We start from the raw sequence: 16,503 nt of genomic DNA, 5'->3' as shown, positions 1-16,503 counted from the left end.
TGACCACCATGACACTTGAAACAGGGAGAGCGGCTTAGCAACTATGTTTGCCAGCTACAAGCCAACTACATCTACTTGTATTATGGCTGGAGAGACTAAATTTTAAATATTTTCATCTTTTCTCATCTTTAATGTACATTCCTAGGAAAATCACAGCACAGTTGACAAGAGATAGGCAGGTGGTTTCCATCTGAGGTCTCCATGGCCTTGAGAAGTCTACAGAGCTACTCTACATGCTATTTTAAATTAAACATTTCATCCCTGACATATGGTGATACTAGCAGCAAGAAATGTTGATGTTGTGTTAGTCTGAAAACCTTTGGAACCCCTATGCCGTGAATTTCAAGGGAGTTTGGCCTCCTATCTTTTCCATCAGACATCCAGCAGACCCAGGGAACATTTTACATGGAAATTTGAAAGTGCATCTGCAACAATAACTATGTCAGAAAGGGGCCGAAACAGTGACTTAACAGTCTCTGAATACCTATATCTTTTAAATCATACTGAAAGCCAGAGCATCACAATCTTCTTCCCATTTCAGTTATGTCTGTCCCTTATCTCTGTCACTGTTTATTTGATCAAGCCTTCAGGAATGAGTTGTGTGTATTAAAAATACAAGCCTTCCCCTCATTTATTTGAATCAGTTTTGTTTGCTTGATGCTGGTACTTTAGGGCATTTGTACACTATGTGTAAGAAGTTGCCATTTATGTATCTAGCTTATAAATAAGTAGTTGCAAGCTAATTCTCTTAAGAAAACTATTTTAATTGTAGAAACAACTGTTCGTAAGAACTGTCCAACATTTATTTTGAATCCAAGTACCTGGAAAAGTATTGAAGATTTCATAACTAGTGATTCTACAAGTTTTATCAGATGATAAAAATTTCAGCCTCAAAAAAAAGAGCACGTCTTAATTCCCTGAAGTCAGATCTGGGCAGCACCCATCAGTTGGCTCCACCTTGCTCTAAAACTTTAGATTTCATATCTGCTTATCCAAATGTGAAGAAATTTTCAGTTACTGGTAGTGTCTGTCCTCAGGCCATCTTTATTTTTCCCATTAGCAATGTGTCTGCAGCAGCACCAAATGGACCAAATCAAAAAGTGAGGTGTGACATAGAGCAGAGCTTCCATCTCTATAGCTACACAACCCTAATGACCCATGACTCTTGGAACAGAGGGGAGCAGGGGGCCAGAGGCTGAGAGGAGCCTCTTGTTTCAGAAAAGAAGTAATGTTTTGCTTCTGCGCCATCTGTCAGAACACCTGCAGAATGCTGGCACTGGAAAATAATGAGCCTGATTATTATGGGGTCTCAAATTATAAATTTTCCAGAGATCAATTTTTATTGCTGGCATAAAATTAAAATCCTTTTCGTACAGGAAATGGATGTCTGGGTCATGTCAAGGGCATGGGTGGTTTTGTGGCCTTAAAATGAAGCATCACAACAGTGACTTGCTAAGAAGACAACCGAGATGATGAGTGAATCCTGTTAAAAAAAAATAAAAGAGCCCTTAGAGCAACAGCAGGATCAAGCATCAGTGGTAAATTTGGCTGTGCTGTCAAAAATGTGATCTGGGCTACTGAAAAAAGTTTTGACATAATGGAATGGAAAAATAAATAGCCGTGGTAATGACTTCTCAACAATACCATTATTCCTTTAAAGTACATTGTAAAAATTCCAGTGGGTGGTTTCAGTGTGAATATCCTCCAACCACTTCATTTCCACTGAAATGAAAAATGAACAAAACTAGCACTTTAAATACTTAAAAATTTTGAGAAACTCCAACATACATCACCTGAGACAGACAGCCAGAATTATTCAGGTCTTTGTGCTGGCATATAAGATAGGGGACTGGAACTGTAAGCATCCCAGCCTTTGTTACTGTTATTAGGTCAGAGGTGGCCATCAGCAGCATGCCCCAGGCCCATCTCACATTCCCTGCAGCCAGCATTGGCAGCTGTGTGTGCCGAGTTTCCCCAAGAGGTCCCAGCCCCTGCTCTGATGTCTGGGTCCTTCCGTAGCTGGCTGAATTGTGGTTTTCATTCTGGCTTGTGACTCTGGGTACTTGCTGTCTGTGGATCAGCAGTTACACTGCTTTCCTGACCTTGTCCAACAAGCCCCCTCTAGGTGGGCAATACCCATTCACCTGTAACATAAGACAAATGGTTTTGCAATCACCAAAGAGACTTTTACATGCCAATCCTCTCCAGAGTTACCTAAAACTGGCCAGAGAAATTTGTGGGAGGGAGGAGCAAAGAAACTATTGAGCTTTGTGAGATGGAACTGGTCTTTTGCAGGGAGGAGAGAAGGGGCATCGTCAGAGCATTGTTATCAGGGAGTTTGAGGAGAGTTAACCACACATGGATGCCACCACTGGGCTGTGACCAGCTTCCTCCAGTAACAGAGTGATCTGACGTTGCACAGAAGAGCTTTGCTTGTCAAGTTGCTGGCCTGCTCCTACAGTTCCAGGTTGTCTTGAGCAAAGTAACTGCTAAATCTCCATATACTCAGAGAGAACTACGTCTCTTTTGAACCAAGGTCCCTCCCAAAGCTGCTTCTCTGAAGAGATGCAGGACAGCCCCTGGGCTGTACAAATACATATCCCTGAGAAGGAGCAATCAAAACATTTTAGAAGTCAAACCTTGCCACAAACTGTTACAGGTACATAAACACAACAACACAGTGTTTATCATGCGTGGGCTATTCTGAAAATAATGCTGAGGAACTGCCTGGAGCTATCTTCCTTTTTCTCCAGAGAGCTTTTACACAAAGATGTGTGTGAGGATCCATTCCGTGTCACTAAGTACAGGGTTTGGGACATGTGGAAAGCGAAGCTAAAGGGGCCTTAGCTCATTTCTTGACTGGGTCCAGGAGCAAAGAGACCTTTGGCGTAAGCCAGGTGCTGCAGATCTGACCCTATGATTCCGGACTTCTCTGTGGTACAGCATGTCCATCAGGCTATACTGGCCATATGTGCTTTCTACAACAGCTGTGACATTGAAACCACCCTCATTGTTGCTTGGGGCTCCTAAAGCTCCTTTCCCATTGCCTGGAAGACCAGAAAAGAGATCAATTATGTAATGTGACAGGATGGCTATAATTTTGATGTGATCTTAAAAAATGCCAGCTGGATTACCAGCATTAGAAACAGAAAAATCTTAAGAATAAAGTTAGATAGATATATAGATATATAGATATATATACTGAAGGAATGAATCTGCCATGATTCCTATATGAATTCTCTTGTGACCTTTATAATTGCTTTTTGACATTCACCCCTGCCTGCACAGGGGCCTGTGCCAGGAGAGACCTTCCTCTCCTCTCCCTTTCTGCCTGTCATTTTTTGTTGTGCTTGTAATCCCTCTCTGACCCCTCTGCTTTCCTTGGCTATTTCCATTTAACCTTCAGCCTTGTGCCTAGGGGTTCTGGTCAATTTAGATGTAGAGTGAGTGGCATTTTGGAAAAGGACGTTTTTACGCCCTATAAAAGCAAAAATAACAGAACACACAAAACAAAACCCCAAGCGCTCCAGATATTCTCTCAAGCCCAAGCAGGGATGTTACTGGAAACATGTTAAAAATTAAAGCCAAACATAGTTTCAAAATGAGTAAGTATTGTTTACAACCCCAGGGCAGCTGCAGTCAGAGCTCTGAAGCACAAACAACAGAAGCAAATATGTTCAGTTTTCATTGTCCTTGGTGAGAGCAGTGGCAGAGAGAAGCAGCATTTCATGAGTCACAGAAAGCAAATGAGATTCCAAGATGCTATTAGTTACATTTGAGTTTAAAAGTATGAACTAAGAGTTGCCAGGCTCATTTTAAAAGCAAAATTCAGTTCAAGGAAATGGCAAGGTTTTAATCTCTAATGCCTGCTGGTGGCTCTCCACCTCATCTGCTCATTTTATATAGAAAAATATATTTTTTTCTGCAAAGACTCTACTAGTGCTCCAAGAACAACATGTGCTCTGTGTCCCAAGCACCAAAAGGAACTTAGAGGTGAAAGGAGCCTCTGGTGCATCCCTGCCTGAGGCAGACAGTCCGCAGAGCACCAACACTGTCCCTATCATGCATCCCAACAGACTCGCCTTTAGTTCTGTTTGTACAAGCTACACGGTCGGAGACTCTGGGCTGGGAGCTAGGTTGTCCGCTGTTGCTGACTTTTCATAGACCCTGTTGAAAGCCCTGGCACAGAGGTATAGTCCTCTTGCTGTTTATCAGCAATCTGGGTTTTTTTTCTGCTGCTGTTTCTCGCCTACAACAGCCATTTCCCACCAATTATGCAGTGAGTGCGTGGCTTGCTTTGCTGTACTCAGCTGTTGTTATTTTACTTCGATTGTCCTTCTTTCCTGTAATGAACTTATTTTCAATACGGGGCGGGGGGGGAGAAGGACATAACAATACTCTGTATAATGAAAATACAACACTTTTATAGCTTTTTGGGACACATCCTTATTCCCAATTACCAAGCATTATACATTTGCCATGCTTGCAGTTTCAAAGTTGTTGCTTTTGAGTTGTCACCATGGAGAATAAAAGCAGGAAAAGCTACTGCCAATCTGCCTTTTTATTATCCTGCAGGCACACAATTTGCCCACTTTTTGCTAAGAAATGAGCTGTTTACATGAGTGGTTTTCAACCTTTTTTTAAGTAATGGATGATAAACCGAACATTTTCCAGTGGAGCAGCAGAGCCCTTCATGAATTTCATACCTAGCTCACAGGGCAACATGTACGAGCATATTCTGCCGAGCCTCCTTTCATACAAGAACTCCCTGCAAGTAACTCATGGAGCCACACTACTTCACAGAAAGGATAAACTCTCCCCTGGTTTTGCAGATGTAAAAACTTTTTCCCTGTGGATTTTACTGGGAGACTTTATCTTTTTCCTACAGGCATGTTCTTCTGGCAGTTTGACCCCTTTGTCCTTATGTCTGCAGTACCCTGCACCGATGTTTTCGTCTCTCACAAACAAGCAACTTCATTCAGATCCTGTCTCCATGTTATAAATAATGGATGTGGACTCTCACACTGTTTGCAGATGTAATTTGAAGAGCATTTACTCGTTTAGATCCGTATCTGCTAGGCGTTATCAGCAGCAGGTGCAAGAGAAGAAGACCGGCTCCGGTCTGTATTTCCCTGTGCGAGGCACGTCATCCCTTGGCTTTTCAGTTTCCGCCCTGTGGAAGGGGAAGCAATCCAGGACCACCTGTTTCCTCGGGCAATGCTGGTCAAGCCCCAGTGAGCTCAGCCGGGCTCTGGATGCCTCTCCCAAAGGCCGGGCCACGTCGCAACTCCACTTGAATTTTCCGGCTGTGCGCTGAACTAACGCTCCAGCTTTATGGACCCAGACACAAGCGTTACAACGCAGGCTCGATCCTCGCATTCACACCCTACTAAGTCATCAGCCGTGGCCCCTGGGCCAAAAATGCCACGCGAGGAAGCTCTCTCCTCAGAGACCCACCAGGCCCCTCAGCTTGGAGCGCAGCCCTGAGAAGAAGCCCGGCAAGTAACCCGAAACAGGACCCCCCACGCCCTTCTGCGCTGGGGAGAGGAGCGGCGGGAGTCGATTCAGCTCCTGCTTCGCCGAAAGGAGCGCGGCCACTGACTCAGCCGTGCCGTCCCGCTTGGTTTGCACCGTCCCCTCACAGGCTGCGGGGGGGGCGGCCCGGGCAGCGCCTCGCCGCCGCCGCCGGTGGAGGGGCGCCCCCTGGCGGGCTGCCCTGGGGGCGCGCGGTGAGTCGGTAAGTAAGTAACGGCCGCCGCGCGGCGGGTCGGTAAGTCACGGCCGCCGCGCGGAGGCAGAGCGGGAACTGCCCGGCGTTCCCGCCCGAAGCGGCAGGCTCCGTGGGGGGAAGGAGCCGGAGGTCTGGTGAAAGGCTGATCGAACGGAGTGCGTGGCGTTAGAGATCTCTGAGCTTAACGCTTGCCTCTGAAAGTCGTCGTTAATCCTTTTTTTTCCCGTTTCTTCGGGCCTCTTTATTCCTCCTCCTTGCCTCAACACTCCACACCCCACACCCCCCCAGTGAAGAAATCTCCAAACCTGCAAGAAGAAGGAAAGGTGTCCATAGCTTGAAGATAAACGGCGGTGAGGAAGACGTGACAACAGAAACACGGAGAGGTCACCCAGCTCCGCGGGAAGTCGCTTCCAGCTGGGGAGCGCTTACGCTAGCAAGGTAGGAGCCAGAGGTGCCCCTACAGCTCCCACCGTAACTGCTGGTTACCCCTCATACAGGTAAGCCTCTCCTGTGTCCAGACCCAGCTGGTCCAGAGCTCTTGGCTGTAGATACAGGTTTGTGATTCAGGGCCATTTCTGAATTAGAGAAATGAACCCCCCCAAAATGGCCTAAAATGGCGCAGGACCACTTATTACAGGAGGTGTAGTGCTTTCAGTTAGTCCTCATTGTATGATACAACCAGAAAGGATTTCTATCTCAAGTTTGTTTCCATCGGCCTCTCTAGAGCAGGTGTTGGTGATTTTCATGTCCCAGTTACCACGTCTTCTCTTTGAGCACCAGATTAGTCAGCACACTTGTCTCTGAATAGGTACTCCAGGGTAGTGAGAGTTTGAGCTCCAACTGGATGCATTTTACACTCAAGAGCCTGCTAAATGTTTTATTTATTTAGTCTCTTAAAGTTCCCTGCTTCCTGGCAAAGCCAGAATGTGTGTTTCTACAGGCCTCAGTCCTGCTCACCTTGGAATTGCAAGTTTTGGCAAGGACTTTAACAGCCAGTAAGGTGGAGATCAAGTAAAAACGGTAGCATAAAAAACTAAAAGCTCTACCTCTTATAGATACACAGTTGTGTCCTACCTAAGGACCACTGCATCTATTTGTCATCACTAAATTTATGTACAATCACAGAAGACACTTGTGGTCCATGCAAATGGACCTCCGACTGGAGAGTGTAGGGGTAAGTATGGGTTAAAGCACGTCAGCCAAACGAGAACTGCCAGGGGCTGCTGGCACTGTGGGATTGAGCCCTGTTGGGGCGGGCATAGCCCAGCAGGGCTTGCTGCTGCTGGCTGTACACTCCCCTTAGGGAACAGCCCTGCTGCTGACAGCAGCCCCCTGTCAGTATCCCCAACAAGGGGAATTGGAACCCCTCTCCTCTTCAGATCAGTAAGATTCTGCAAGAAGGGCGAGGTTACTAAAATGAAGACTACTTTAGCTATGTAAGCTCTTCCTGGATTTCTCTTTCAAGTTTTTGGCAATGTTAGACTTTGAAAGGTAGGCCTGCACAGTTGAAGTTTGAGGAATACCTGCCTTAAAACGTAGGTTCTACAAATCTTTATGTGTGGAATTGGCTACTATTACTAAGTGCATGGAGAAAGGATGGGTGGGCCTGGTACCTGGAATGTTTTTCTTTAGAACTCGGAGCCCCAGCACCTTGAGCTGAAACTATCAGCACAGTCAAGTGCTCAGGACTTCTGAGAAAGTAAAACTACTCAAATTAGCAAAAATACAGTCTGCACGCATCCTAGTGCAGCCGATTTACAGAGACTGCACTATGCACCCCCAGCAGCCAGAACTGACTGATCCAACTTGGAACCTGCATCTTTGCTGAACTGAGCTGCCAAGACCAAAAGGAGAGCACTTGGTTCCATGCACAAATAGGCCTTCACCTGACAACCAGAGTGACAGAACTTGTGTGGGTAGCAGCCTCGGAGCCTAAGGTATGTTTTAAGTAGTACTGGGGGAGGGAAATGTGGTTTGTCTGGTAGGTTGGTTTTTTTTTTAATAGAAATATATATTTATATATAGTAATTGTCATCTTCACTTCTGAGAAGAGAGATCTGAGGCTGCCTTCTGTTAAGGCCAGTATGGTGCCTGAGTGGAAAATTTCACTCCTCAGTTTCAGTAAGATGCAACTTAGGCTGGTTCTTGTGAATAGCTGTAAAATGAAAGTTACTGCAGCAGAGCTCTGTAATCAAGAGGTCTCCATGGACAGCCTGTCATCCTGATGAGAGACACTTCTTAATTAAGCAAAGATGCCACATTGTAGCTGAAACAATTCCTAAGTGTCCCAGTTTCCCTCATCATATCACAATGAGTCTGGAGTTACAAAGCTCCCAACGACAAGGCATTTTAGAGGATTTCAAATTAACGATAAGTCTAAAAGTTCAACACTCGAGCACGTGCAGCATTCAGAGAACACATTTTGAAATGTGTCTGAAGAGCAGTAACACAGTTTTGTACTACTGCAAAGATCTTTGAAAGGAAGAGTGCAGGTAGCATCCCAAGTATTGCTGGGGAGACCTGAGATCCACACACTTCTGTGAAAAGCTCAACTTTAGTTGCAGGCAAATCAACTAAGAAGTAGCCCTTGCAGCTAAGCTTAACTGATTTCATGATTAAACTTGTTCCAATTAATGGGAAAACCAGAAAGAGTCCATGGACAAAATATTGGACAAACTGTTTAAGCTGTTGAGGGAGGACGCTGGTATTTGTGAAGCAGCTGGCAGTGAGAGCCTGGAAGAAAAAAGCAAAACACCTGCCTGCAGATAAGCACTAAATTCAAGCACAGGAGCTAAGTGAAGGGGAACATGCTGCTAGTGTGCTTCAACATATCAAGTGGCAACACCGAAATGCTGTATGAGTATCGATCATCTTACTCAGCTGGTTAGTACCCTTAGGTTATGTCTACACCAGCGTGTAATATAGGCCCACGGAGTGAACCTGCGTGCTCAGTCCCTGATCATCTGTGCTGCATACTATATTCTGGAGTAAAATTGCAATAGTCCACATTCAGTAATTCTAACTGCTCCTGAAGGATCACCAGTCGAATGAGGCTGTCTACCAGGGTACCCTGCAAGAGCTACATGTCTAGGAGACTAGGGCGCAGGCCCACCAAAACCAACACGTGGTCTGGGCCATGCCTAGTTACATGGCAACCTGGCATTTTTGGAACATGAAAGCCAGATCTCTGAGAAATAATGTAGCAGAGTTACAGGCAAGTCCTCACAGCATTTTTGGTTGCCTTTCCTGGAAAGAGGCTAGTCCCAAAACGGCCCCCTGCCAATTCTTCCTGTACCTCTATGCATGACTAGGAGAGAATACAAAAGGTGTAGGACAGGAAATGTTCTCGGATGTTGTTTCTTAGCTCTCCCCCTCCCTGTTTCCCCCAGGTAAGGGAACCGTATATTAAGCTGAATCGTATGCTGTGGGCTTTGAACTAGGGAGTTTGTAACCACTGAGCAGAGAGCGAGCATGAAGTGCCTTGGATTGTCATGGCAAGAGTGAAGGCACAGGGGCCTGCACTGCTTAGAAGGAGTGTCTGTATGAAGACTCAATGCGTGCAGATAAAGCCCATCAGCAGGTTCTCAGTGTGCCTAGTTTGAAAAACAAACAGAAGCAGCGTTAGAGCAAGAGAGTGCCAAGGACTTCACCTGGGCTAATACTACCTGGCTTCTGTGCCCCTGGCACATTTTACTGTGTAGATGTAACAGTCCTGTTCATTGCCTTGCTTTGCTCCTTCCACAAATGTTCATGATAGATTGATATTCCAACTCCGAGGCAAGAGACGTGTTTTCAGCTAGTTTATGGGGGAGAACTACCATTCAGAATAAATAAATATTTTGGTAACACTATGTGCAGCAAGGGGACTGCAGAAATGAATTGTAGTTTCCATCACATTGTGGCAATGGCGGCCTTCCTGGTGGGGGTGGGGGAATGCAGAAACAATAAAGGCAACGTGTCAGGCTTTTCCAGGTCTCATCCTCTCTAGAAACATTAAAAAAAAAAAGGGAAGAAAAGTAACAAACATCTTAAATGATGTGTTTCTTGGGAACTAAGCAATACTGGCCATGTTAGTTATTTCCTTTTTGGCATGTTTGTTCTCCTCTGACACCAAACCTCTCAGTGGTATGTACCCTGCTGCTTGTGAGGCTGTGGTCTAGATTGGGCTAATGCAGTTTAAATGACAGACTTTGGAGAGTTCATATTAAAAAACATGGATCATCTTATGGATCTGACTTAGGGCACAGCCATGTGAATTACTCAGCACAGCTGTATTAATTCCGGCTCTAGGGGAGAAGGTGGGAGTAGAGTGAGACCAAATGACTTAAACCAAATCGACTGCCAATGGAGCATGAAGCCGCACCCTCTGTGATAGCAATTGGTGGCTAAGGGAGGTATGGATGTTTCCTCATCACTCAGCCAGTAATTCCAATCACATTCCTTCTGTTCATAGCTTGCTTGTTTCCTCAGGATCCTGTGCTCCTCAGGCTGGGCATTCTCTTTGTCCTTAGTGATACTCCCCATTTGGGAGCTCACTTAGTGTGAAATCTCATTGTTAGCATTAGGCCTATATGTGGTGCTGAAAATAAAAATTCTACAGCACAACAGATTTGATCACTTCATTTTCTTGCCTAAAGCAGTCTGTGATTTCTTCCCGTTTGGCTCCGTGGGTAGAACAGGCATTTCAGTATACACTGCCACGTTCATTACAGGGAGTTCTTATATGCTAGAGATATTAACATCTTTGTTATTACTGCCAGTTCTCTCCTCCCCCGTACCAAGCAGTTGCCTGAGCTAGAATTCCTTTTAAGGACAGACTCCCAGTAGTAGTATTCTCCTCCTCAAAGCGAAAAAGATTGCTTCAGAGGTCAGTTCCTTCTGCTTTCTCAGAATCCTGCCTCCCCCATATTCCTTAGCAAGTCATCATTAAAGATGTCAAAACAGCTCGCTAAAATATCACATAAATTCTAGAAATCAGTGCCATAATTACCTCTTTGTAATCATTAACAACTCAAAACCATAGTGTTTGTGTTAAAAAGTTTTATGCAAGAAAAAATGTTTAACATTTAATATAAAATCAAAGTTTGACATAGTTTATTTTTCAAACACCATCCTTTTTCTGTTCATGAACTGACAATTAGAAGATCACAATTTAAAAAGTCATCCTAAATATTTTTAAAAGCCTTATAAAAACATTCATAAAGTGCCACCCACAAAAGCACCTAAACAAGAATCTGAGAGAAACACCTATTAGGATGTTAATTTACTTAATTGCTGTTGAGGACTAAGCTGTCAGACAGCAGCATAACTTGTGGAACTGTCAATTTAACAACCATACAACCCAGCAAAAATACTGCTCCATAGATGAGGCCCCAACAGAGCATCAGCTGGGCCCACAACATGTATGCAGAGGCACCCAGCACAGTGTTGTGGGGTTTTAAAATAAATAGATGCTAACACCACCTAAAACCAAGAATACCGGCAAGTGGGAGATGTGGATTCTAAGGGGAGTGATCATCACAGGCTGCGGCCTTACCACAAGGCAAAAGCCAGGCAGCTTGTACAGAAAACAGGTACAGATTTTCGCTGGTTTTTACTGGGATAAAAATCACTCCCCACTAGAAATAACAGAAGGCACTGATCCTTGGAACGTCTCTAAGTTCTCCTCTCTGGCCTTGAACGTACCATACCGTATAAGCACCTGTATTTTCCCCATCTCCAAAAGAGGGGCTCAGAACAACCACTGCACCGCAGTGAACATGCACTAGTTTGTTCAGCAGCGGCCTCCCTCTTCGCTCGAGTGTCTGAGCAGTGCTCACAAACAGATTTACCCAGAAGAAAAGGGGACAGGCTCTGAGGGTTCCCTCCCCCAAAATTCATGCCCCGTACGAGGTGTCCAGGGAGCAGCTGTGTGTCTTCCAAGTACCAGGTAGCTGCCTATGGTCCACATGGCCTTCTCCTCTCCACCAACTACTCTGTATGGTGCTTCTGGTGGCGCACCAGCTGGGGCTGGAACCGAAAGCTTTCCCCACACTGGGTGCAGCGGTATGGCTGCTCCCCAGTGTGGATGCGGGTGTGCTTGATGAGGTTGGAGTTGCCACTGAAGCCCCGGCCACACTGGCTGCATTTGTAAGGCTTCTCACCAGTGTGGGTACGAGCGTGGTTAATGAGGTCAGAGCTCTGCCCAAAACGTTTGCCACACTGCCCACAGGCATAAGGCCGGACGCCATCGTGGGCTCGCTGGTGCTGAAGGAGATGGGAGTGCTGGCTGAAGCTTTTCCCACAGGCTGGGCACTTGTAGGGCCGCTCACCTGTGTGCATACGCTGGTGTTTGATGCAGGTGGAGCTGTCGCTGAAGATCTTCCCACACTCGCTGCATACATAGGGTTTAAGCCCAGTGTGGATACGCTGGTGCTTGAGAAGGTTGGAGCTCTGGCTGAAGCTCTTCCCACACTCGGCACAGGTGTAGGGTTTCTGGCCTGTGTGGACCCGCCGGTGCTGGATGAGATGGGAGCTCTGGCTGAAGCCCTTGCCACACTCTGCACACAGGAACGGGCGCTCCCCAGTGTGCATTCGCTGGTGCTGGATGAGGTGGATGCTCCGACTGAAGCCCTTGCCACACTCAGAGCAGATGGTGGGCCGCTCTGCACGAGGGGCTCGCCGTGAGGTTGCTGCCACCCTTCTCTCCTGTCTTTTCACCAGGCTGATATCAGAGCAAGGCAGCTTAGCCTCCTCTTCCTCCTCACAGCCATCTTGCTGAGCCTCCAAGGAACTGCGCCGACTTCCATGGCTGTCCCCAAGCTGTTCCTCTCCTCCTCTGGACCCCACTGTCAACATGTCCTGCAGATCTGTGCTTGCAAGGTCATCTGAACGGGGACCTAGCTCACCACCTGGAAAAAAAGTATGACTCTAACAGTGATTCTCGCTGGGAAGTAGCACAGCAGAGAACAGGCAAGCTGTTATCCTAGGGAGCCTGGTCTGCACCATGTAGGAGAAACAGTAAAGGGAAGAGTGGGAGCAAATGGAAACCTAGCTGCAGGAGAGGCTGTATGGCCTCATCATGCGACCCAGAGCAGATGTGCCATGAACAGCAGAGCCAAGGGCAATGCTACAGGTGTCTCCTTGTCCCCAAGGAATCTTCGTATTTTGTCTTCTTAATATTCTGTCGTCTTATACATACTCTCAACGGCAGGCTGACAGAGGCAGGCTGTCTGCCTGCCCTGAGGGGGAAGGAGCAGGTCTCAATATGAGCTGCATGAAATTGGCTTAAATAACGCGGAGGCAACTCAAACAGCATTTTGCTTGCTCTGTGTTTATAAACTTGTCTAACTTATTCCTCACCCATGTGTGTCTCCTCCAAGGCCTCATGATCTTGTTCTTCTCCTTGGTCCATCTGGGCAGTTACCTCAGGTTCAGCAATCAGGAATCCTTTTTACAAAAGCAAACAGAAGTAATCTTAGTTGAATATTCAGCAAGAGCTTGTCATATGTCTTAAAATCTACTGCCTCTACTGAATATGGAGAACAAGCAGAGTGGTTGCATAAAAGAATGGACTCAACCAAGCAACAAACATTTATGGACATCCCGTGCACTACTGAGGTGTCTGGTGTCAGATACTTGCCTTAAAGGAGATTCAAAGTTGCCCCTCTTCTGATAAGTGATATACATTAGGACATACACCAGATGTGCTGGACTCAGAATTGGTTGACAGTAACCATAGATATAGGTGTAAGCAAAGAGCAAAACCCAGCCATACTTACATTTCTTTAATAACGACAGCCAAAAGACTAATTACTCTCCTAAGATTAATTTAAATGGAGAATGACTCTTTTGTCACCAGAACCCCAGAACCTGATTTTCTTACTTGCTACCTTATCTCTTCTTTCTCCTCCAAGACTCTCAGGCTGAGGCAGCAAAAACCAACAAAACAGGCAATTTGATGTCTTGTCTACTCTAGCTGGATTATGTTAGTTCCCAGCCTGGCATCCCTGCTGAGCTCCAACAACTGCCATGAATGCAACTGTTGGGCAGGGTGCTCTTACAAATGCCATCAGCACCAAAGACAAGAATTTTTCCTTCAGTATTTACTATTTTAAGGCTAAAACCAGCCAAACAGTAAGCAACAGCAGTTAGCATCAAGAGGGCAGGCATTAGCAGTTGCTGCAGGAAAAATGCAGAAGAACAGAAAAAATACAATGGTAAGAAAAATCCCACTTTATTTTAAAAAGTAAAAATCGAAGATGGCAGGGAAAGGATACCACATGGATGAGTCTAGGACCAGAGACTGATGTGCATCACACCTAAAGCTGGGATTGCTTATGGGAATATTTTTAAAGCACTTAAGACATTACTCTTTCTCCCCCTTTTAATCTTTATACTTAGTTAATATTAGTTTGCATCACTTCAGAATTATACTCTCTGAACCCTGCTTCAAGCTACCAATCTCTCCAGACAACCAATACCTCTGGACAACTACTCAAGCTCCAGATGGAACTGACTAACTGGACAGATGGGCACTGGTGCAAACAAACACTGATGGGTGCCTGATCCTGGACCACTTCATCCATCACCAATAGCTATATAATGGCAGGTAACGGGTAATAAGGGATTAGATAGTGTCAGAATCAAGGAGACAACTCAGATGAAGGGAACAGTTTTGGACCTCGGATGCCAGTGATTACAAAACCACCAGTCTTGAAGTCTTTTATTCTACATGGCAAAGCTGGACAGAAAGAAAGGGAGCAAGCAAAAGAGAAAGACTTCAATCTTGAACTGCAGAACCATGAAGAAAAAAATAATAAGATAAGCAAAAAAGAAGCCTTAGCAGAAAAAAGCCACCTTAAATGTTAATAATGTGAGTCCCTACTTCAAATATTTGCTGAATGCTGAAGTGGACCACCCCTGCAGATGGATCATTTCCAGTAGTTCCAAGCCGATATACAAAGGGAGGTTGCTTTCTGCAGCCTTGTAGCTCTCAGGATTTTGCCACTGCTGAGAATTTCTGCTGCAACAGTTTGTCAGTACAAGCCGACCAAGCTATTTACATGCTGCAATATGTACCAGATGGCCCACCCCCACTCTAGAGCAGGAGGAGTCAAAATCCTGTCCACACATAGACCTCTCCCCCAGGCAGCTAACCACAAACAGCAGGGTTTCTCTCTGAAAGCTGTCAACAAACAGGAACTTTAGAGGAGCAAATCCCTCAATATCTCAGAGGTGGTACCAGCATCTGACAAATGTCCAACAATCACCACCCGAGGAAACATCTATGCAAGCAGACAAGGTAGAAGGAAGAGTTCCTTTCTGACCCTGCAAAAATTTCCTAGCTTGGGTTGCCACTGACATACTGCTGTCATGCTCAGATTTGCTACGGCAGCTCAGCAGAAAGCAGATAACCTTTATACAATTAACAGGCTAGTCTGCAGTAAGAAAGAGTTTCTTCCTTTCCCATGATCACAGTCATGTCTCTGTGAAAGGAGGGGACAAACCTTATCAACAGAGGGGACATTCCTTCAGGGATTTCATCTGTTACTAGCAGAAGCATATCCCTGAGCGTACTGGGTTATTGCTTGAATGTGGAAACCAAAACAGGAGGAATGTCTGTGTATGTGGGTATGTGGGGTTACTGTAAGCAACATCCACAGCTTTATTAAAACAAGATATGAGGTGTATCTAACCTGGACCTCCAGCAGGGGCTTTGAAAACACACCATACTGTTCCTGGGGCCTTGGCTTTAGTATTGTGATAGCATATATAGATTTTATAGGTGGGTCCTACAGTTTGTGTTCTTTACCTTGGCTACTTATTTTCTCTTCCGACCACTCGGGTCTGTATTCCTCCCATGGCTGTACCAAGCTGTGGAGGTTATGGGACTCATCCCAGTGCAGAGCTCCATACTTTCAGCTTCTCGTGCTCCTGAAGAGCTATCAGCGGCGAAGCGCTCTCCGCACAGTCATGCCAGGCATGACAGCGCAAACCTGCAATTCAAGAAGACGACATTCAAATCTTCCTTGCCCAGCTATTATCTGGGATAGATAATGCTTGCAGTAAAACGAAAAGGTGAAGGCGTTTTTATCACAGGAAACAGTCAATTACGCAGCTGGAAACATTTCTTTTGGGGGTGGTGAGTTAGCCCCCTTCCCTGTACCGTCAGATTTGTTCACAAAGGACAGCGCTTGCCAGCGACTGCCTCCCCGCCCAGCTCCGTGCCCAGCTCGGGGTGCTGAGGGCGGGGGAGGGGGTTGCTGGCAGACAGACACAGGAGGCGGAACGGGGGGGGAGGCTGCGGAGTGCGCTGCCAGAGCACCCAAAGGCGGGGGGTGCGCAGGAGGCGGCAAGTACGGTGTAGCTTTCGGGAACAAGGATCTTCCACAGAGCAGGGGCCGGGGCGCAAAGCTGCCCGTCTGCAGCAGCGATCAGAGGCACTGGGTGGGAACGGGGGGGAAGAGACGCGTCTGCTCTGCGGCAGGTGAAAAGGGATGGAAGGGGGTCAACCGCCTGGCGGGTAAGGGGCGCAAGCAGAAGAGGACGGCAACGCCAGCGGAGCGGCGTCCGTAGCAAGGGCGAGCCGGCCCTCCCCGTCTCCGAGCTGCATTCTTTCTTCTTCTCCTCCGGGTAGCTCCGTCCTCCACAGGGCCGACGGACGAAGGCTCTGGCTCGGGTTTAAAGCCCGGCTCTCAGTGCGGCCGGCCTCCCCCGAGAGCCGGCACGGACCCGCGCGGGCGCCCCCGGCCCTGCCCCTCGCTGCCGCCTTGTCCCCCCCCCGCGCCGAG

At 46.6% G+C, this 16,503-nt stretch overlaps 1 protein-coding gene across 1 annotated transcript; it reads right to left on the bottom strand.

Annotated features, from left to right (window-relative positions):
* Positions 1–10,761: 10,761 nt before the first annotated feature.
* Positions 10,762–16,479, bottom strand: LOC104831591 (zinc finger protein 239-like). Its single transcript, XM_010567257.1, has 3 exons — positions 15,525–16,479; positions 13,073–13,162; positions 10,762–12,621 (listed from the first exon to the last, which is right to left on the bottom strand). The coding sequence occupies exons 2-3, from the start codon at positions 13,122–13,124 to the stop codon at positions 11,702–11,704; spliced, it is 972 nt and encodes a 323-aa protein (XP_010565559.1). The 5' UTR covers positions 13,125–13,162; positions 15,525–16,479; the 3' UTR covers positions 10,762–11,701.
* Between the last annotated feature and the right edge of the window lie 24 nt (positions 16,480–16,503).

Source organism: Haliaeetus leucocephalus, unplaced genomic scaffold (assembly GCF_000737465.1).
Source record: "Haliaeetus leucocephalus isolate CR32 unplaced genomic scaffold, Haliaeetus_leucocephalus-4.0 Scaffold228, whole genome shotgun sequence".
Taxonomy (NCBI): Eukaryota; Metazoa; Chordata; class Aves; order Accipitriformes; family Accipitridae; genus Haliaeetus; species Haliaeetus leucocephalus.
This window is presented reverse-complemented; position numbering and strand designations above follow the sequence as displayed.